Source organism: Petromyzon marinus, chromosome 1 (assembly GCF_048934315.1).
Source record: "Petromyzon marinus isolate PM22_M1 ecotype Great Lakes invasive population chromosome 1, UKy_Petmar_22M1.pri1.0, whole genome shotgun sequence".
Classification (NCBI taxonomy): domain Eukaryota; kingdom Metazoa; phylum Chordata; class Hyperoartia; order Petromyzontiformes; family Petromyzontidae; genus Petromyzon; species Petromyzon marinus.
In genome coordinates this window covers 13,455,207-13,478,675 of record NC_133667.1, presented here as the reverse complement: position 1 = coordinate 13,478,675, position 23,469 = coordinate 13,455,207, and the positions used below count along the sequence as shown (strand labels likewise).

The window sequence follows — 23,469 nt, the reverse complement described above, 5'->3', positions numbered from 1 at the left end:
AGTGGGGGTGGCGGGGGGGGCGCAGTATATTTATATTTTCCATGATTGCTATTTCCATCTTCTGTTATTTTGTTCACGTTTACACAACGATCGTTCACTTGATCTACGTAAAGTCTTCTGTAATTATCCAAGCTTCGGGCTGGGCACCTGTGAGAAAGAACTTCCCCTGGCTCATCCTGAGATGCAGCAGTGCCATTTAAATGCCTGCGTTAATCCACACGGCCGTTGCCTTCTGCCATTCAGACGGTGATCATCAGAGTCCCACGTCGGACACGAGAGACTCCAGTCCCAGCCAGACGCCGCCCAGGATGGAAAGAGACGCGTGCGGAGGTAAAGATGAGTTGAAAATAAACAAATGTCTTACCGCGTGGAGGTGCGACGATGCAAGCATTACTCGGTTAATGTTGATTCTCACGCAGATACGTGCACTCAATTGTTTGTGTGGGAATGTATCTTTTTGCTATTCGTATACGGCGAAATCTGCCGTGGTTAAAATTGTCTCCAATTATATTCACGCCTTTGTTTCTCCAGTCCAGTGCCGTCATCACACTGCAACAGGTACTCGTATAAGGCCAAGTCAACCTGGGTGAAGGGTCCCAGGACCATTTCAAGAATCCTTAGATACTTATTTTCGCCATGGCTGGCAATCAAATCCATGTCGCCAGATTGGTATTGCAGTGCGCTAACCACTACGCCACTGCTCCCCCTCAAGACAAAGACAGCCGTGCATGCCTAATGGACAAGTACTGCCCTTTTTTCAATCCGCTGCTGAATGAAGACAACCCCACGTTGGTCAGGTCATGGGAGTTATTTGACCATACTTCATTGTTCTAGTCAGTGCGGGTTGGTGAAGGCAGAGAACATACATACTCTTTGTTTTTTTTCAGTAAAGTCACGTAGAAATAAGACATAATAAAATAACATAATACTATGTTATAGTATTAGTATAGTATGTTATTTTATTACGTCTTATTTCTACGTGACTTTACCGAAAAAACCAAAGAGTATCTCCTGCAGTCACGAAAGCACCAAAATCTAGAGAACATACATGTCTGATCATCGTCACAGTAATTGATTTTTCCCTACTCACCTGTCGTGGCCACAAAATAAAACATATCCACAACATGACGTCTAAAGTGACTTCTCTGATTATCTTTCCCAAGGTAATTCGGGCTTCGTCATCCAACAAGTGACCTCGCTTCAGGAGATGGGACTGGACCTAACGAATGCTGCCAATGTTGACTCCTATCCCTGGCTTCAACAGCAGCAGCAACAACAACAACAGCTGCCGGTCGACAAAATACAAATCGACACTGGCTGCACAGTCCCGCCCCTGTGTGCCGCGTACCTGCCCAAGCCGCTCGCTGAAGACCACATTCGCAGGCAGGACGAGCCACCGTCCAGGAGCGACACTCTACCTCCTGCCGCCGCCGTGAACCACGTGCCGACCTTTGAGTTGGCGCGGCGGCATCGCGTGCCGCCGGTTCCTGCGCCGGCGATTGCGGACGGCGAAGACGGCAAGCCGTTCCGGTGCGGCGTGTGCGCCCAGCGCTTCTCGCAGCGCGGCAACCTCAAGACGCACCTGCGCACGCACACGGGCGAGCGGCCGTACCGCTGCGCGACGTGCGGGCAGGCGTTCTCGCAGAGCGCCCACCTCAAGTCGCACCAGCGCACGCACACGGGCGAGAAGCCCTTCCGCTGCAAGGTGTGCGGCCAGAGCTTCTCGCACAGCGGCAACCTGAAGGCGCACCAGCGCACGCACACGGGCGAGAGGCCGTACCGCTGCAGCGTGTGCGGGCAGAACTTTTCATACTACTGCAGTCTCAAGCGTCACCAATACATGCACACGGGCGAGAAGCCCTTCCAGTGCTCCGAGTGCAACCGTGCGTTCCTCGACCTGAGCAGCCTCAAAAGCCACCTCAACGTCCACCGACGCTACAAGCTCTCGTAAGGGGCGGTGGCGCTGATGCTGGGACAATTGTGCCACGTGGAAATTGCCGGCGAGTCGAGGGTTGGATATGACACCATGCGCGAAGCTCAAACCGTTATCTTGGCTCAAGTAATAACCTTGAACAGAAAGCCTTGACTGAAACATATACCGAGCGTTTGTGGTAACAGTAATGCTAATCCTTCACGTATCCCCCCGTCTCAAACATATCTGGCTTGACCACCTGAATGTGAAATTGCAATTGTTGCTTTGCGAAAGAAGAAGTCAAAACCAAATCCCTAACCCCTTTCATAATAAAACCTAGTCCTAATGCAATACAATACGAGCCCTAGCTTAGCAAAGCCCTTGCCATAACTCATTCCTTACCCCAGCATTAACCCAAGGAATCCTTTAATGCTAACCCTAATCAAATATTCTAACTCAAGTTTTAAACTCTAGCCGCCTCTCTCCGAGCCACAGGCCACACTGTTATGTTTCCAATCATGAATTAATTAAGGCCAGTGTTGACAAACAAGGCATTGCTGTGAATACGGCACCCGACAGGTGACGGATGAGCTTCGCTTATGGAAAACGCATGGCGTTGCGGTGTCTTCGATGAACACCTGGTCTCACTTTCAAATGACACTTGCGTTTCCCAACGGGCTCTTACTTGGTGAAACAAATCGGTTACTGACCAATGGCAAGGAGTGACCACCGAATGCCACCTCGGCTCCAGGAACCGATGGATGAAGAAACGAAGGGATTAATGCGTGTTTTTTTTACGGGAAGACAGACCAGGCAACACACAGCTGTTACAATAGATCATAGATGCACCGAAACAAGAGTGACAGGCTCAGCACCAGTGATGATTCGTATCTAGGGGCCAATAAGCACTCTCGTGTCCATCCTGATTAACAACAGTTGTAACCCCTGATGTGTCCTTCACTCATAGGACACTTGCGGTTCAAGTCAAAGAGGTCATCATGGACAATGCCATGTAAGCCATGCCACAGCTCGCTGCCACTCCTTTCACTTCGGGCCGGATCCTGCAGCTCTTGAGCAATCGACAGGCTGACCTCGCCAAGTTCTGCTCTCATGGTTGCATTCCGGCAGATTGAACTTAATGTTGTGTGCCACCCCCATATTAGGTGTGTTCCCTCTACTTTGTCCTCCTGGTATTGTTCCCATTCATTGTGGCGGCTGCCTTCCTTAGCCTCTCTCTCTATTTATTCCCGTCCTGGGCGATCCCCATGCCCACTCCACGGTACTTTATTATCCTGGTTTACCACTTCGTACACCACAATCCCCTTCTAGGTGAGCGTGTGTGGACAATGTTTGAGGAACATTGAGGAGCCGCAGTTGAACATTTGAGTGCAGTGGTTGTGATGCAGAAGATGCGTTCCTGTAACCCAGTGACACGGAGAAGGGCTTCGTGGATCGTGGAGAGGCGGCACTACGGTGTGCCTCATACAATAAATTGCAATGGGCGTGCAGGATAGCAGTACAGGTGACCCTTGAATATCGCGGGGGTGGGGGGGGGGTTACGTTCTTGGAAAGTGCCACTCAAGCCAAAACCGCAAAAGTCAATATTTAATCCTTACATAAATAATGAGGTTAGGTACACGGCAACCAAATAATAGACAATGTCACAATTTAAATAAAGTACTGTGCTATATGCCTCGTACACTAAAAACCAAGTAATTGAAATAAGATTATTAAAACCCGATACAAAAGCGTTCGCAGACAATAAATCGTATAAATACTGAATAAATACTGTACTTGCCGACGAAGATGACGATGATGATCCAAAGCGGGTGTCTATGTGCGTGTGTTTGGCATCTCAGTCGACCCGTGGCACCTGCTGGGTCTGCCCCGTGACCTCCTGCCAGTGGGCGTTCGACACTTCACGTGGCCTGAACGTGCACGTAGCCTGGCACAAGCGTCGTGGTGACGCCACCACCAATTAGTGGCGGTTGTTTGTCCGTGAGTGGGGAGGAATAGTGCTACGATCAATGCGCTATGAACCCAGCGACCCAATTTTGATTCCTGCTCACGCCCAACACCAATGACGATTATCTACATCTGTCCCGGGGCCTCCCCTGGGTCAACTCATCTACTGGGTACCTGGTGTGGTGCGTAAACATCGCTACTGAGGAGACAAACACTACCGGGTGTGGCTGCTGGCTACCCACCCCCTCGTGTGCCGTGCCAGCCTTCATAGGTGCTCGCGAACAGCACTTGCCCCAACAGTTCTGTTCATAATCTTTGGTTATTTCGGTAACCTACGTTACTTTACCGAAAGAACCAAAGAGTATGGATTCCTGCAGTCACGAAAGCTTCAAATCAAGTCTGTTAATAGGTTATAGGGACCGTCCATAAATGACGTCACGCACCTGGGGGGGGGGGGGTTGAGAAATGTGACATCACATCAAAATGCGCAATTTTAAATAAATATAGACAACACGTTCTACTTAATTAAATAGACTTTTAATAAATGTTTTCTCCTACAACATCAGTGTGCAGCGCCACAATAAATACGCACTACAATGACAATAGTTTAAAGCGATTTGAAGCATGTTAAATTTGAAAAAAACGCCACTCGGTGTAGTCTGTTCTGCAAATGTTCTTGCTGTGGTTTTCACACCTGATGATGATTGCTTGTGTTGCAATCGAAACGTCGTGGGAATTGTATTGTTTTATTTTTATTATTTTTCTTTTACGTGACTTTACCGAAAGAACCAAGAATAAAATTATTTTGTAATTACTTAATCTCTCGATCACAACTATGTATAATAGTAAGGTCACCACATAACTTTTAATAAAACAGTTTGAAAAATTGTAGAATATGATAATATCATTTTGGAGATAAAAAAAAAACTCACGTAGAGGTGAAGTGTGAGTACTTCCACCTCTTCTAAGACGTCTGACCTGCGTGGAAGAGTAGGCCGAAGATGCTCATCTATTTAATTAAGATCCCTCTTATTCTTGGTTCTTTCGGTAAAGTCACGTAGAAGGGAAACAAATAAATAATACAAATATAAAACAATAAAATTATCACGACGTTTCGACTGCAACACAAGCAATCATCATCAGGTGTGAAAACCACAGCAAGAACATTTTATTGTTTTATGTTTTTATTATTTTATTGTTTCCCTTCTACGTGACTTCACCGAAAGAACCAAGATCCCTCTATTCAAGGCCCTCCTTCCACCAGTGATGTGAGCAAGCAATTTCAGGCCTGCGCCTTGACCTTGATATGAAACATCTACAGCATATGAAACTAAGACTGACAATCTTGATTTGAAGCTTTCGTGACTGCAGGAATCCATGCTGTTTGGTTCTTTCGGTAAAGTCACGTGGGTATAAAATAAAATAAATCACGACGTTTCGGGTGCAACGCAAGCGTCCATCATCAGGTGGGAAAGCGATAGTCTGCTGCTGAGGCAGACTGTTTTAAAAGGTTTGAAATGGGTGTAGCTCAAACCAAGCTTTCCCACCTGACGATGGACGCTTGTGTTGCGCCCGAAACGTCGTGATTTATTTTTTTTATTTTATACCCACGTGACTTTACCGAAAGAACCAAAGAGTAAAGCCTGACAATGGCGCTGTGTTTAGGTTTCTGTCCATCATCCCTTCAGCATTTGCCACCCCAGTTGGTATCGACCAATCCTCTTGTCTCATGGGTTAAGATAATGTTGCGATTGTATGTAAGCAGAGGGCAGGTTCCATTCTTGTCGAATTTTCCCGTGAGTTAGGATTTGTGCTTTAGTCACTTTATTCACAGCTCAGTGTGAGACAGCATGTTTGGCTCCATGTTTATGTGTGGTGTTGCAGTAGATGCCTTGTAGGGCTCGGTGTAGTCTCTTCTGCATATAACATGTAACCCCTTAATAAAGTTTCAGCACATCACCACGTATGTTTGTCGAACTTCTTTCGCATTGTACGTATCCAACCATGCCAATCGGGGTGGGGGGGGGGGGGTGCGGGGGAAGGACAACAAACTAAACACAAAAAAGCAGTTCTAAAGAAATGAGTTTTCAATCCAGATCACTTAAAAGTGCACAGTTCCAGCGGCTCCCTAATATCGGAAGGAAGAGCGTTCCAGACGGCCGCAGAAACAATGTAACATGATATCATGAATCCGCGACAGAATGAATGATCAGACGGCCGCAGAAACGATGTAACATGATATCATGAATCTGCGACAGAATGAATGAATAATCGCGGGTCATAGTGAATTCCCTCTGCATTGACATCATTTTTCATACAATCTGTCACGGATTCATTATGTCACGTTACAGCGCCAGTTCGTCCACATTGCCGACAGTTAAACACAAAGAGTGCTACCTGGACGAGGTGTTACAACTTTGTGGGCATCACTCTCAGTGCCACAGCCGTCACGCGATGCCAAATACTCACTCGGCACGCAGACATCACGGGGGCGGAGGGGTCAATTTTAATGTGTACGTATCCATATATCATACCTGTCAACCCATATTTCTTACATGTATTCTTGTACAGGGAAATTGAGTGTTCAGGTCCATACGGTGTAGAGTCGTATCAATACGGGCAAAACAAATATATTTTTTGTCTGTGTTTCTCCCTTTTGATGGGACTTTGTATAGGACGAACATTGAGATTCATAATGGCATGAAATATAAGGATATGATTTATAATAATATGGACTCGCATACGTATAATATAGGGGCCGTCCATAAATGACGTCACGCACCTAGTGGGGGGGGGGGGGGTCAGACATTTGTGACGATGTGACGAGGGGGGGGGGGGTGAGAATTGTGACGTCACATCAAAATGCGCAACTTTAAATAAATTTAGACAAGTTCTACTTAATTAAATAGACGTTTTAATAAATGTTTTCTCCTACAACATCAGAGTGCAGCGCTACATTCAATACGCACTACAATAACAATAGTTTAAAGCGATTTGAAGCATGTTTTTTTTCAAAATGGAAACATGGTTGGGGGGGGGGCAGAGCTTTGTGACGTCATATTTGAGGGGGGGTCTGACTTTTTGTGACGCCGTATGACGAGGAGGGGGGGGGGTCAAAAATCGTCCAAAATCGCGTGACGTCATTTATGGACGGCCCCATACACATACAAGCATGTATTGTAGACAACGTATCATGTAATTTTGATTTAAAGCTTTCGTGACTGCAGTAATTCATATTCTTAGCTCTTTCGGTAAAGTCACGTAGAAGGGAAACAATAAAATAATAAAATATATATAAAACAATAAAAATATAACGTATCTTCTTTGGTTCTTTCGGTAAAGTCACGTAGAATGAGAATAAAAGAATAAATTGATCAAATAAAATAACAATAATATTCTCACGACGTTTCGACCACAACACAAGCGGCCTTCATCAGGTGAAGGGACGAGACTGTCTGGTAGGACAGCGCTGGAGTGAAAGAGCCACGTTCAGATCACGGCCTTTAAGCTGTGTGAGAGGAACAAAGCGCCTTGACAAAGGAATTAGCATATAATTTAGCATTGAAATGGCTGAATGATTAGCTTGTGACTGGTCACAGAAATAGTTATGTTAAAAGTTAAAGCATACACATCCGCAGAGGCACCCGTTGACAATGGAATTAGCATAGAATTTAGCATTGAAATAGCTAAGTTAAAGCATACACATCCGCAGAGACACCCCTTGACAATGGAATTAGCATAGAATTTAGCATTGAAATAGCTGAGTGATTAGCTTGTAACTGCTCACAGAAATAGCTACGTTAAAGTCAGAGCATACACATTCATCGAGGCACTTAGTACAAATCAAACAGGAGAATTTAGCATTGAAATAACTAGGCGAATTTAGCATTGAAATAACTGAGTGATTAGCTAGTGACTGGTCACAGAAATGACTATGTTGAAGTCAAGGCCTACACATCTGAGCTATTCACAGTACTATATAGTGAACCAATAAAAAACTAAAATATAAATTACCTTAATGTTATCAATAAACTCTATATTCTCCAATCAGCTAAGCTACCAACAATAAGTCGTTATATATCACAATGCTATATGGCGAAAAAATGGGTGGATTCTTACCCTCAACTTTAGCACCACGGATAGCTACGGGCCCCGTTCAGACGGACGAGTTCGTCCATGGTCGGAACAAAGGAGGGGGAGAGAGACAGCTGCGAGGCGCTATTATACTCCATGTTGTAAAACCATACCATTAACCGTGGTGTGAGAGGTATTAAGAGTCAATGCTGGCGAAAGAGCTGCGGTCTGAAGGTCATCGTAAAAATACAATTAATTAAGAACAGAAATGATTTAAAACATCTTTCCAGTGGTTACTAAGCCAGAATCCATCTTCTCGGTTGAAATTGTCTCTGTGCTTGTATATGTGAATGGCCTCATGAACGAATCTCTCATGGTAGCCGGTTGGTTTGCAAAGAACCTCCGTCTTGGAGAAGTCAATGTCATGTGAGCCCACTGAATTATAACAGTGATCTGCCACGGCAGAGGAGTTCGTCCTACCGTGTTTCAAGTCTGCTTTATGTTCGCGGATGCGGTCCGAGATATGTCTTTTGGTTTCTCCAATGTAGCTACTACCACAGAAGCACTTTAGTTTGTAAACGCCCGGGTACTGTATGTCTGGAACAGCATCTTTTACAGATGGAACTAAATCACGGATTTTATGTACTGTGTTGAATCAGACCTGGATCTTGTGTTTATTCAGGATTTTGGAGATCTTTTTAGTGACCCCTGCAATGTAGGGTAAGGTGATGGTTTTGAGTGGCTCCACAAGAAGATCCTTCCCCCCCCAACTCGTGTAAGCTCTATAGACTGGGGCAAGTGCTGTTAGTAAACATCTGTGACAACTAGTACGGTGGTGCACTCGAAATGGGGGTGCGGTAATCAGGACCATGACTGGCTGCTTTGAACTAATGGTACAGACACGCATACACCCGTTAGACTCACGACACAGTCAAGGCAATGCTTATCAGCTCAGTTCGCAATAAGGGAGTCTAGTACTCGTGAACCTACCAGGACACAAACACACAAAAGCTTACTACACAGCACACAATGGTCTACTTGGACTTCATGAATGCGGTCAGGTGCGTGACCTGTAACCAGTTTAATAAAATACCTTCAACAATTGACCCTTCAGTCATATTTTTGTAAATAAGAAATCAATGGAAAATGCAGTTTTAAATCTTTAATGGAACTGACCATTAGCTTCTGGGAATATGGGCACCGTTTCATGTTCTCGCGGAAGTGCAGGCCAAAAATTACCCTCTAGGGTAATCCTCTGAGAGCTCTCTGCGATTTAGGCCCTTCCACAAGCAGTCTCTCAGTGGGTGTTTCTGTGTGTACCACTGTGTCTGTATACATGTCCATGTCTGTGTGCTTTCCGGCATGTTCATGCGTGCCTCTCTGTGCGCATCTGTGTGACAAAAACAGGCAACTCCATCGGATGAAGTCGTCTTCCCAGTGGCAGGGATGAGCTGCACACCACAAGGTTTTTACTCCACTTAATTCAGCATCATTCACCACATGAATTACTGCCACACTCCTCTATAACAAACACACATCATATCTATCTAGAAGACCGATCCCTAAATGGCTTTACAAATCCGTTAAGAGCACATATACAAGAGGCCCAAATCGAGTCTCTTTGTTAAGTGTAACATGATGTGCTTGATTCATTTGTGATCGTAATAACGTTTGTTGCACACATGTATATGTGCATGAATGACCATGTGTGTCTCTGGGCATGTGTGCGTGTGCAGAAGTCTTGGACAAATTCAAAGACAGAATGACAGTGCAGGAACGTCAAGAAATATTGTGTTTCAATGAAGTTTTTTATTTCAAGATTCGTTCGGAACGAAATGGCCCTTCCAATGATGGCTACGATGACGTCGACGGCCACTACATTCCGGTAAGACTCTCCAATATGGGCCATGTTCATTGGAACTAAATAATGCATTCAACTATAAACCACAACATCCCTTACACGCACGTGTATACCTAATAAGTTGCTAATGATTTTATGTGTGAAGAACACTAAAACGTTAAGCTACTCAACGTCCTAGTTTTGGACATTTTCAGAAAGGTTCTCCTGGTGCCACAAAGCAACTACAAAAAGAAATGTGGATTTTATCTCGATTAAAATCTTCTGGCCTAATGCTCAACTATTGATACGATCAAAAGGTGGGGCTACCTGAGTAGTGGGTGGGGTTGGCATAGCCTAGAATGGGCCTATGAGTATAGTATGCAGGGCCTACAGAGTGAGGCCACTCACTGTGTGGGTGGAATGTGGGAATTGAATGAACATGGCTATGTAAAAGTGACACCTGTGATCTTGAGTTTTAAATCTAGATTTAACAGTGCATCGCTCCAGTGGCTTCCTAATATCGGAAGGAAGAGCATTCCAGACGGCCGCAGAAGTGCACTCAAAGCGCGAGATGTGGTGACTATCTTTGTCATCATAAATACAGATAAAGGACATTCTATAACCCACACTTTTCATAGAATGATTTAGTGGTTTCCAGTGTGAGGTAAAGATGTATTTGGCAGAGACATCAGGGAAAGCTCAGACATGTTCATGAGTTTCGATTTAAAGCTTTCATGACTGCAAGGATTCATCTTCTTTGGTTCTTTCGGTAAAGTCAAGTAGAATGAGAATAAAGTAATAAAATAAGTGAGGTGTCACTTTTCCAAACCAGCTTAAAAGACGCTACGAATCTTAACAACGTTCATTGAAGCTCTGTCGTCCCGACAGGTTTGTTCCTTTCACCTGAAGAAGGCCACTTGTGTTGTGGCCAAAACGTCGTGAGAATTTTATTGTGTTATTTTATTTTATTATTTTATTCTCATTCTACGTGACTTTACCGAAAGAACCAAAGAAGATGTTCATGAGTGTGGGAATGTCAGACCAGTGACTAAGAAATGAGAACTTGAATGAGCCGTGTGTTTAGACTGAGTAATGTTTGAGCACTCAGAGACGGCCCTGCTTGAGTACTGAACACTTGTGTAATCTTGTTCTAGATCACGGGTGAACACCTGGTGTACCGGTTCCAAGTACTGAATGTACTTGGGAAGGGGTCCTTTGGGCAGGTGCTCCGATGCCTGGACCACAAGACGAAAAGAGAAGTGGCCATCAAGGTGCTAGAGCACACTTCTAGGTAAGTTTGAACAAAGACATGAACCACGTTAAAAAAAATATATATGAATTTGTGAAGAGAACCATAACTTTAAAAAAAATCAATTTAAAAGTTGATTTTGTTTAACCTCGTGAGAACTGAAGAGACCAGGATTAGTCTCATTTGCAAGAGTGACCTGGAGCATTAGTCTGCCAGTAGGGGGACAATGATTGCACAATACAAATTGAGGAATTTGTGGTATAGGTTTCCATATTGGCAAACATTGTACCCAGTTCCAAGCACACAGTGGCATACTCTTGCAAATTACGTCAGGTATCTTTAGCATCCATCGAAGCAGACAGCATGCATTATTATGGTTATACACCCGCAGTATTAATCAGGGCGGCTGCTTGATTCGAACCTTGAACCTCTGCAACGAGTGGCGAACGTGCGACTGCCAGGTCATGTATCCATCTCCATCAGAAGCTGTTTCTGTATGAGTTTATAATTTCATAAATGTCTTCAAACACCATCAAAATGATGTTTGATTTGTCATGAAGAGGCAATATGTATTTTTTAAGGTTACTGCCACGTGAACGTGGAGTTCACACCACTGACCAACAACGGGGATGAGTGCTGCCCTTTTGCCCATTATATTATATTCTTCTATATGGCAACATGTTCAGGCACTAAATACCAATGCCAAGGAGGTCTGCTAGCCACGAGGGGTCTTCAGGAGAGATTTTTTTTCAACTTTTGCAATTCCGCATTAAAGGAGCACAGACCACAGTGCTTCACAACATCGTCCACAGTTTCGGTTGGAGGAGCAGGACACTTTATACCTTACTCGCTTAACATAGCTCAAAAACCACAGTGATCACAATCCAGTGGTGCAACATTTTCACCGCACTGAGATGGGATGTGGTAACCCCTTTCGGGTAACGACCATCGACAACTTCCCAACCGATTGGTGCAGCCTCCCCAGTTGGCCGCTGATCACGTCGACCGGGCAGGGACGACGTTGACGTTGACCGGGATGAAGCGCTCACAGCCATGACTCTGGAGCTCTGTTGACCGCGCCATCCCATGTGCGTGATAATGCATAAAAATATGCAAGGCTTAAGAGTGGGGTGAGACTCACCGATGCATTCCCTCCACAGAAACGACCTTCAGAAATGCAGAAGGGAGGCGCATATCATGAATGCGTTGCAGTCCAAGGACAATGAAAATAACTACATTATTAGATTTATCGGACATCTTATGTTCAGAAAGCATCCCGGCTTCGTTATGGAGCTCATGACGTAAGTAAAAAAAATCACATCTGTGCGCCAACATCGTGTTTATCTCAAGCATTTTTTTTAAAACGTGCAGGTAACATTTGATGAAATTCAGATTTAAAAAAATGTTGTTTGACCAGGTGAGAACTCAAGAGACCAGGATGAGTCTCATTTTCAACAGTGACCTGGGGCATTAGATTGCCAGTAGGGGGGCGATGATTCCTAAGTTGTACAACGGCAATAAATTAATTTTTCGGGTAATTTTCGAATTTTTAACATCGGCTGTGAGACAGACGCGGTGTGTGGTATTATTACAGCTGCATTAATCAGGGAGCCTGCTGGATTCGAACCATGAACCTCGACGAAAGGCGGGGATCATGCTGCCATTAGGCCATGTCACCACCCATCGGATTGTACCAGCCCTTTCATGTTAAGGCTTTATTGATAGTTTTTAAAATATGAAAGGGACACGGGTGTCTCCTTAACGTGGCACGTAACTGTTTATGATGCAACGATGCTCTCCCACCTTACTTAATACATATGAGCTGAGTGGTTACCACCATTTTACATTGTACAGCACATTAAAACATAGCACTTCATAATAATTACAAATACAGTAAACGATGTTTCTCGTTATCTGTAAACAACATTGTTACCTACCGCAACGTCCTGTCTCATCCATTACCTTTATCATGAAACCAGATGCAACAGCAAATTCTCATAACGAGCCCTATGAGCTAGGCGATGGTGGTGCCCGCCTGTAATCCAGCACTGCTGAGGCGAGGGTTTGGTGGGTCACACACATTTTGCGAAACTCCCTACCGTGGGCGTCGAGGTGCCCATACCCTGGCTTGTCGGTAGAGAGCAGTACAACAAAAGTGTAGACTACCTGTTACACCTGTACGGGATACAGTATTGCCCCCTCGCAAGTGTGGGTTTTTGTCTGGGTGCTCCGGTTTCTTCCAACATGTAAACGCTCAATTTTTTTTTTTATAAAATACCTTAATATGTACAAGACCGCAGAGCTTAGGCATCTGTTGGCGCCTGCTCATGACTTTGGTTGACTTGCTGTTTGTGGTTCCTCGTACGTCTGAGAATTGTTCTCTTCATATTACAGTGAAGTGATTACTGTGCATGTTATAAGTTGATGTTATTATATTTCTCAAACCCAATATGCAGGTCATGTTTCATCATCATTCCCCTGGGAGAAATTTGAATTTGGTTTTACATGATAAAACTCCTAATCTATTGTAAAGCATAATTCCTCCAGTTCATGAAGCGATCCTAAGCATTGACCAAGATAGTCGAAGGTGGACTAACCATTGACGATATCTTGTCTTGCAGCATCGACCTCTTTGATCAATTCCAGGACAACTTCACGATCTTTGCACCGTCAAGAATCAGGCTCTATGCAAGATCCATGTTGAGGGCCCTTGCAAAACTTAAGAAGGAGGCCATCATTTATGGCGACCTGAAGATGGTAAGTAAATACAAAAGCATACTGCCGTCATTCATGGATATGTGTTGCCTTGAGGCAACTGTGGAAAAATAAGACCTATACTCTTTGGTTCTAGTCGGTAAAGTCACGTGACTTTACCGAATAGAACCAAAGAGTATGGATCCTTGCAGTCACGAAAGCTTCAAATCTAAAATAAGACCTCTCTCGTAACTCAAAAAATTGAAAACCAAACAGCCTGCACCTCATACCGCATTGCACAACAATAATGCTATTGTTTTGCTAAATGTATAAAAAGTAATCGACACTTGTTTCAATCTAGGACATTGTCTAATCTCTTCTTGCTCGAGAATACACTCTGCAGTTCATTTGAAGAGATTCTAATTTACATTGGTCACAATCACAACACTCAAAAGCGATAATTACAATTGGCAATGTTAGACAAGTTTCTGACACGAGGAAAAGGAGATAAGCACCTGTAACTTATCCTAACGAGGGGGACAGGTCGGCTAAATAGAGAGTGATTCAAGTAGTACAGTTTGTAGAACACGAACAGATAATCCGCGCTGTGTTCCGTCCTCCTGAGAAGTGAGCGACTCGACGTCACAAGACCACAGCTCAATCTCTCAGCATGGAGTCTTCCCAAATCTCAATTATGGTAGCAGCCACTTATCATGTCGAATAACATTTAACATTATGTTCTTTAACATTTAACAAGAAGCATCTGCTCCAAAACATCTTTAATATTTAACAAGAAACATCTGCCCCAAAACATCTTTAATGCCTCCTAAACTTCCCACAGTCCCTGATAACACTGCATAAACGAAACAATGTGTACTTATATAGTTATTAATAATAAATACATATTTAATATGGAATTATATTGACATGCAAATTAGGCAAATCAAATTTTACTGACAATAAACATATAAAAACAACTATTAATCAGGAATATAACCTCTGCAGTAACGCCGATTCTGTTCACCAAATTAAGTGAATATTAAATGGCTGCTACAACGTGGCCATTTTGTGCATTCGCAATGAACCGCACAATGTAACACAATAACACCAATTCTAGATTTGAAGCTTTCGTGACTGCAAGGATCCATACTCTTTGGTTCTATTCGGTAAAGTCACGTAAAAGTATAAAACAACAAAAAATAATTAAAACAATAAAAAATTCACGACGTTTCGGCCACAACACAAGTGGCCTTCATCAGGTGAAGGGACCAGCGCTGTCCTCGAGACAGTCTGGTCCCTTCACCTGATGAAGGCCACTTGTGTTGTGGCCAAAACGTCGTTATTTTTTTATTTTTTGTTGTTTTATACTTTTACGTGACTTTACTGAATAGAACCAACGAGTACAATAACACCAAAATGTTATCAACTTTCACAAAAAAGCTACTTCTATTTTCATCACCAAAACGCTCTAATCATCTTTCAACTCCGTTATATCTTCATTGGTTCTTTCGGTAAAGTCACGTAGAATGAGAATAAAATAATAAATTGATAAAATAAAATAACACAATAAAATTCTCACGACGTTTCGGCCACAACACAAGCGGCCTTCATCAGGTGAAGGGACGAGACTGTCTGGAGGACAGCGCTGGAGCGAACACAGCCAAGCTCAGACCGCGACCTTTAAGCTGTGTGAGAAGAAACAGAGCGCCTTGACAAAGGAATTAGCATAGAATTTAGCATTGCAATAGCTGAGTGATTAGCTTGTGACTGGTCACAGAAATGGCTATGTTAAAGTCAAAGCCTACACATCCACAGAGGTACCTAGTACAAATCAAACAGGAGAATTTAGCATTGAAATAACTGAGGGATTAGCTTGTGACTGGTCATAGAAGGCACTCTGTTTCTTCTCACACAGCTTAAAGGTCGCGGTCTGCGCTTGGCTGTGTTCGCTCCAGCGCTGTCCTCCAGACAGTCTCGTCCCTTCACCTGATGAAGGCCGCTTGTGTTGTGGCTGAAACGTCGTGATAATTTTATTGTGTTATTTTATTTTATCAATTTATTATTTTATTCTCATTCTACGTGACTTTACCAAAAGAACCCAAAAAAGATAAATGCTTGCAGTCACGAAAGCTTTAAATTCGTTATATCTATTGATTCGAGTTGGATTGATCAAAATAAACAAGTTAATAAAATGACTAACCACGAGGCCGCCGCCATCTTATTATTATTAGATTTCCCGCGCAAAAACTGAAAATTAACAAAAACAACTGGAAAAAATAATTGAACATCTTCACACCTGCAATAGTGACGAGGCACACCCTCCACCTCACAACACCGCAGCTAAATATCTCTGTTAATAGGGATTGAGCACCAGTGTTATTAATTTTCTAGACCCAAGTATTTTGAATATAGAAATCAACTTTGATATCATAATCTTAATTGTGAATATCTTCATTACCACCAATAAGTCAGTCAAACGTCAATTAACATTACCGAGTTCCTGTCATTCGATTAACATTAAAGTAATATGATTGTAACAGTTACATATTATATTCTTAGTTTTTTCGGTAAAGTCACGTTGAAGAGAAACAACAAAATAATAAAATATACGAAAAATATATTATATATTTTATTATTTTGTTGTTTCTCTTCAACGTGTAAAATTATATTTTATATATATTTTATTATTTTGTTGTTTCTCTTCAACGTGACTTTACCGAAAAAACTAAGAATATGAATTACTGCAGTCACGAAAGCTTTAAATAAAAAAAAAGTTACATATTATTGGAGCTAATGTAAACTCTACAGTGCACGTGGGGCTCGGGGTTTTATCCCTAGTCATCATTGCCTTCTCATATAATGACGAAAATGTACCCGTCTCTCCGTAGCAATTAGCAGAGTGCACAATTATACGTGTTGATTAATCAGAGGTGAGTTCACGCCGGCCATCCATGCCATGAGCACTTTTGAACCTTAACCACTTTTATCCCCTGTTATTTTTCCTAGGAAAACATCATGGTCAAAGACCACGCAACCGGCAACATCAGGATCATTGATTTTGGCGCGAGCATCAAAATGACGAAACCAAGTGAGTAGTTTTGCTTGTGTTTTTTCGTGTGAGGGTGTGTGTGTCTGTGCGTCTTTGTGAATCTTTGTGAATATACGAGTGGGGAGCGCTAGTGCAGCGGTTAGCGCGGTGCAGCGGTTAGCGCTACGCACCCGGCCGCCCCGAGTTCGATTCCCGCTCACGGCCGACACCAGTGACGATTATCTGAACCGGTCCTGGGACTCCCCGAGGTCGACTCAGCCCCAAATGAGCGCCTCGTGCGGTGTGTAAACATCGCCACTAGGGAGACAAAAACAGCCTGGCGTGCTGCTGGCCCCCCACCACCTCGTGTGCCGTGCCGGCCTTCATAAGTGCTCGCTAACAGCACTTGCCCCAACAGTCTGTTAAGGCTATACGGGGGATCTTTGTCTTATATGTGTGTTGGCACAGAGGGGGCATAGTTGGTGCATATGCCAGTCATCTCAGTTCGTCAACCCATGACACCTAGATATCTTTCGTGATATGTCAGTGAGGCTTCGACATTTCACGTGGCCTCAAAGTGCACCTGGCCTGGCACAGGTCCCGTGGTGACGTCACTGCTGCTTAGTGGCGAATGGCGCCTGTTATTCGTATGTGTGTGCGTTTGGAAACGTGGCATGGTGAGCAGCTTTACAATGCACTACAATCTTAGTGACTCAGTTATTATTCTCAGCCATAGAGACCCTATCAGGTCATACAGGCCTTAATAGGTGTTTGCAAACAACGTTTTTACCAAATGTCAAAGCGTCTCTTGGAGTGCCGCTCACACTTTTCCATTTCTGAGCCAGTTTTAGAAAGGTCCACATTCATCTGCTGGATAGAATGACCAATTTTACCATCCTACAAAATGTAAATATTTTAATCTGTGTGCACTCAAAAATCTAAGTGGACAAATAACGTGCATGACCTTCTCGCTCAATCGGTGCTGTCCATGTGTGTGTGGTGCGCAGTTTTCGGATGTTTCGGAACGTGGAAATACATGGCTCCAGAGATGTTCCTGGGCCTCCAACTCACCTGCGCAGTGGACATGTGGTCCCTGGGCTGCGTAATTGCTGAGCTCTCTTCTGGCTACCCTCTCTTACAGACCACAGGAGATTATATTGCCCAAATGATCACGGTACCTGAAATATGCCAAAATATAATCTCATTATTTATGAATTTGAATTGCAACCAACAGCAGAGCCCATGGCTTAGTTTTAGCTGAGCCGGCTCACAATGCTAACGCCGAGTGATGGTCCATTAGTCGCTAACAACCATATAGGAGACTGCCGTGGATTGCAATCTGTGGAGCAATTATACTTTTGGCCTCATTCCATGGGAACAAATGTTGCTCTGCTGCCAGTATGTACATAGAGAATAGACATATCTTTAATGTGACCAGACACTAGTTGGACACGTATGATGTGATTTGGCCTTGTTGATAATCATCACTCAGAGCGACAGACTATTACCCTTTCCATTCTTCGGGTTCATTGTTCATCCCTGAGGTTCATGAAGTAACTTTAATGGGCAATATTTGTTCATTAAGTACCCAATAATTAAAATATATGGTAATGTTGTAAAAGCATGTGCAGTCCTTGTGAATAAACGTTTCAGTTTTAGAGACATTTACATTTGAGGAAGTCTACTGTATGCATGTTTACGATACACAAAGTCCAATGACCTAACCCATGTATATTAATTTCACTGTGACCTGTGCACAGATTTTTGGTCTCCCACCAAGGTCCATGATTGATGCTGCGACCGACATGGACATTTACACCGGTGAGTGGAGGGGAGGTTGCTACTTCTGTTGTCACAATTATCCAGGCAAGCATTGCCGTAATGTACTTTGTTCGTAATCCTCAGAAACCCGTTTCACTCATTTTCTCTCCAACACAGACAAGACAGGGTGCCACAGGGTGAACGGCAGGAAGGTCGTTCCAAGCACCACCTCTCTTAAGGAAAAGCTTCGGACTACGAACAGAGAGTTAATCGATTTTGTTCAAGGATGCCTTGAGTAAGATATACCTGTACTGTCTACATATGATCTTAATTCATCATTATTTTCGTGTTCACCATCAGCACTCTCGTAAACAGAGTGCACATTACTAGGAGTGATGTTTTACTGACAGGGAGTGGCTTTGTGTCATAACAGGGCAATATTTCATGTCTTGTGCCTTCTTGTATTCGTTTGCATAATGAAGGTAAATAATTGCATGTGCCACACCTCCACCCCATTATTAGAAGAAATGTAGACGGTAAATGAACCCTGACGATTCACCGTTCATATCTTGGCAGGTGGGATCCCGCTCGCCGGCTCACGCCTGAGGAAGCTTTGAACCACAGGTGGCTTCAGGACGACACCAAGGACGAAAGCCATGCTAGTCACAATGAACAGGATGCTGTGGACGCATCGATTAAAATGGACGAGATCGTGGAGGTGGATCGTGTGAGCCAATGCGAGCAGAGATGGACGAATGATTCTGGGTCAGATCTCGATGAAGATTTTGTGTCAGCCAAGAGCCAATCGTGAGTCTCCACGTGCACGTTGCATCTTGAAGAATATTTGTGTTGGTTAGGTTCTTATGAAGTGACTTTGATGTTTCTCCCTGCTCAATGCTTTCTCTCTGCATGCAGCTCTCTTTGAGACGTTGCTCTTTCTCCTCTGCAGTCTGGAACTGTCCTTCCCCAGCCATCTTCATTGTCGACTTCATGCTCTTGTTCAACTCTAGGCTCCAGATCTTCCTCTTCTCCTCTGCCTATAACTCTAGAAAAGAATCAGAATATTTATTTATACTGGAGGAATTTGATGAGCTATGAAGCTCTTTTTCACGGATGTCCAGTATGATGTCCAGCAGTACTGGACATCATTCTAACATTGGTTTTCATTTATAGATTGGCCCCTGCCATGAGAATGTGGAATTCCCACCACTCTGCTTGCTCGTTTGAGTGTGAAAATGCTTTGGCTTTTCTTATCTTCAGAAGGGTTTGGGGTAGTGATAGGTGTAGGGGCAGTGATCTACTTGACATCTGTAAAAAAAAAGAGCTTTATAGGTCATAATATTCCTATAGTCTAAATAAATATTCTGATTCTGAACATATTCTGATAGGGGTAGACCTGGTTGTGGCTGGGGGCAGGGCCAGGGAGTAGCAGTAGGATAAATAATGGAATTGTATTGCAGTAGGAAAGTTTCTGCACAAATAAAGAAAGGCAGACAGAGGCATAACAGTGGCCCGTGCAACTCTCTTTCAGCTCGAACGCCAGTTTCTACACTGCCCTGGAATACCAACGCAGCCATCAAGCGACCAGTGAAGCTGTCGCCAACACCGGAGCGAAGGCATCGAGGGGGCCTGGGCGGAGATTTGCCCGTGTGCGGCAGCGACTCCGGACATTTCTTAGATTTGTCCGGAAGCATTGCTGCTGCAATGCGGAAGAATAAAGGCCCCATCGTTGGCGCACCCCACCACTCCAGTACAGTGGAGGTAAGGGTTTGGTGGGTCGCTCCCTTTCCGTGGGCACCCGTATCCTGGCTTGCCAGGAGAAGGCAGCACAACAAAAATGTGGACTCCACCTGTTCCGTCTGGATGGGATTGAGTGGTTTTCGCCTCGCATGCATGGGGATTTTATTTTCCGGATCCCCAGTTTCCTCCGACATTTAAAGCCACTCATTATTTGTCCTGATAACACCTTGACGTATAGAGGACCTCAGAGCTTGGATAATTGTGGTTCTGTGGTTTCTCGCGTTGTGAGAGTGAGCGAGCACTGTGCACGTTAAAAGGTAAAAAAAGTATTATATCTCGGCTTTCACGACCAATGTTAGATTCATTATTTGTTACTTTTGGGTCAGATCGTCGAGGTATCTGACAATTTTCAGCTTTTCCCTCTACTGACAGCCAATCAAACGATGTTGTCACGTGGCAAAAATGCCAATTTATTTGTTTTCCAGGAAACCGGAATGTTGAAAAGCAAGCATTAAATAATGTTATGTAAGAGATTACATTCAATAATAAGTGTTAACAATAACTCAGCTCTTATTTTGAGATCTTTAACAGAAGCTCAGCTCTCGCGTAATGCATGCAAATCTTTCAGCTAAAGTACAATCAACAAGATAAATGTTCAATTTCAGAAAAGACCAAAGATCTGTATTGGAAAAGAAAAGGATTATTTTGTCTAAGAGTTCTGTTTTGGTGTAAGCTATTTATTTCATAATAATCAGAATCTTTCATTAACATAGCTTAAAAATACATGATCATCCCGAGGAAATGTATGTGAACATTACGTCACCGCAAAATATCTTTCCCACCAATTTTACATGGAGAAGATAAATCCAAATTTGTATTGCACTGCATCCAGCTGGCTGCTTCTCTCGTTGGTGTTCCACTCCCTTGTCGCACGATGTCATGCAGCATCTTGAGACACGACTGGAGACCTGCTGCTGTGTGTCTTGAGTGCTCTGTCCCTTGATGACCCCAATGCTTCCCCTGGGTTTGTGCCCGGAACAGGTAACGTCACCGGGGGATGTCGACACCTGGAATGGAAGAGGCAGAGACACCAGACCCCAAGACATCCTGCAACCCCCCACCACCCCACCTGCACACACCCCACACACACACCCCACCCACCCACACACACCCCATCCACACCACACACCTCACACAGACATACCCCACACACCCACACACAGACCACCCACCCACTACCCACCCACAACACACACCACACACACATACACCCCACGCATAAACACACCCAACGCATGAACACACCCCATCCACACAACCCACCCACCCACCACCCACCCACAACACACACCACACACACCTCACACACATACACCGCACACATACACACACCCAACGCATGAACACACCCCACCCACACACCATCCACCTACACACATCACGCACCCACCACCTATGCACACACACACCACCCAGCCATCACCCACCAAGAACACACCACACACACAAACACCCCCCCCCCTCCTTTCTCTTGACTCACTGTTAATGAAATAGCTAAGGATGTTTTTTTAACTCGTATATAATAATAACTGTAAATATATTAGTTTAGTTTTACTGTGTATTGAATTTAGAGGAAGGCCGTCTCACCGTGAAAGTATTAATGCAGAAGATTTAAATGTGCAATACGTTTTACTTTCATGCAAGTTTGTTTTTAACTCGTATATAATAATAACTGTAAATATATTAGTTTAGTTTCATCGTGTATTGAATTTAGAGGAAGGCCGTCTCACCGTGAAAGTATTAATGCAGAAGATTTAAATGTGCAATACGTTGTACTTTCATGCAAGTTTGTTTTTAACTCGTATATAATAATAACTGTAAATATATATTAGTTTAGTTTCATCGTGTATTGAATTTAGAGGAAGGCCGTCTCACCGTGAACGTATTAATGCAGAAGATTTAAATGTCCAATACGTTTTACTTTCATGCAAGTTTGCAAACAAGCCTCGTGTTCAGTTTCGATTTAAAGCTTTCGTGACTGCAATGATTCATCTTCTTTGGTTCTTTCGGTAAAGTCACGTAGAATGAGAATAAAATAATAAATTGATAAAATAAAATAACACAATAATATTCTCACGACGTTTCGGCCACAACACAAGCGGCCTTCATCAGGTGAAGGGAGCGAGACTGTCTGGTAGGACAGCGCTGGAGTGAGAGAGCCATGTTCAGATCACGGCTTTTAAGCTGTGTGAGAGGAACAAAGAGCCTTGACGAAGGAATTAGCATAAAATTTAGCATTGAAAAGGCTGAATGATTAGCTTGTGACTGGTCACAGAAATAGCTATGTTAAAAGTTAAAGCATACACATCCGCAGAGGCACCCATTGTTAAAAGGAATTAGCATAGAATTTAGCATTGAAATAGCTAAATTAAGGCATTCGTTTGTAACTGCTACAGAAATAGTTACGTTGAAGTCAGAGCATACACATTCACCGAGGCACTTAGTACAAATCAAAACAGGAGAATTTAGCATTGAAATAACTAGGCGAATTTAGCATTGAAATAACTGGGTGGTTTGCTGGTGACTGGTCACAGAAATGACTACAAATCTGAGCTATTCACAGTACTATATAGGGAACCAATAAAAACTAAAATATAAATTACCTTCATGTTATCAATAAACTCTATATTCTCCAATCAGCTAAGCTACCAACCATAAGTCGTTATATATCACAATGCTATATGGCGAAAAAATGGGTGGATTCTTACCCTCAAATTTCCGTACCACGGATAGCTACGGGCCCCGTTCAGACGGACGAGTTCGTCCATGGTCGGAACAGAGGAGGGGGAGAGAGACAGCTGCGAAGCCCTAGTATACTCCATGTTGTAAACCATACCATTAACCGTGGTGTGAGAGGTATTAAGAGGCAATGCTGGCGAAAGAGCTGCGGTCTGAAGGTCATCGTAAAATTACAATTAATTAAGAACAGAAATGATTTAACACATCTTTCCAGTGGTTACTAAGCCTGAATCCATCTTCTCGGTTGAAATTGTCTCTGTGCTTGTATATGTGAATGGCCTCATGAACGAATCTCTCATGGTAGCCAGTTGGTTTGCAAAGAACCTCCGTCTTGGAGAAGTCAATGTCATGTGAGCCCACTGAATTGTAACAGTGATCTGCCACGGCAGAGGAGTTCGTCTTACCGT

At 43.5% G+C, this 23,469-nt stretch overlaps 2 protein-coding genes across 2 annotated transcripts in view; both read left to right on the top strand.

The window, feature by feature from the left end:
* The window catches only part of LOC116941577 (uncharacterized), a 52,045-nt gene extending 46,209 nt beyond the window's left edge, over positions 1-5,836 (top strand). Inside the window, exon 11 of the mRNA XM_076069026.1 lies at positions 1,523-5,836. Within this exon, the coding sequence (XP_075925141.1) occupies positions 1,523-1,951 (429 nt within the window). The 3' untranslated portion in view covers positions 1,952-5,836. The remainder of the gene's footprint in view (positions 1-1,522) is intronic.
* Positions 5,837-11,991: 6,155 nt separating this feature from the next.
* Positions 11,992-21,548, top strand: LOC116943179 (dual specificity tyrosine-phosphorylation-regulated kinase 2-like). The gene is made up of 9 exons (XM_076069924.1): positions 11,992-12,341; positions 13,662-13,797; positions 16,741-16,822; positions 17,770-17,936; positions 18,523-18,583; positions 18,701-18,818; positions 19,100-19,330; positions 20,055-20,284; positions 21,305-21,548. Exons 1-8 carry the CDS (start codon positions 12,184-12,186, stop codon positions 20,239-20,241), a joined length of 1,140 nt encoding a protein of 379 aa, XP_075926039.1. The 5' UTR covers positions 11,992-12,183; the 3' UTR covers positions 20,242-20,284; positions 21,305-21,548.
* Positions 21,549-23,469: the final 1,921 nt, after the last annotated feature.

What these genes read in the sequence shown, in the direction of transcription:
- LOC116943179 (XM_076069924.1), top strand. Translation starts at nt 12,184, where the DNA reads ATGCATTCCCTCCACAGAAACGACCTTCAGAAATGCAGAAGGGAGGCG. An exon ending in CGACATGGACATTTACACCG is followed by an intron (nt 18,584 to 18,700) that starts GTGAGTGGAGGG and finishes TCTCCAACACAG; the next exon opens with ACAAGACAGGGTGCCACAGG. An exon ending in TTTGTTCAAGGATGCCTTGA is followed by an intron (nt 18,819 to 19,099) that starts GTAAGATATACC and finishes ATATCTTGGCAG; the next exon opens with GTGGGATCCCGCTCGCCGGC.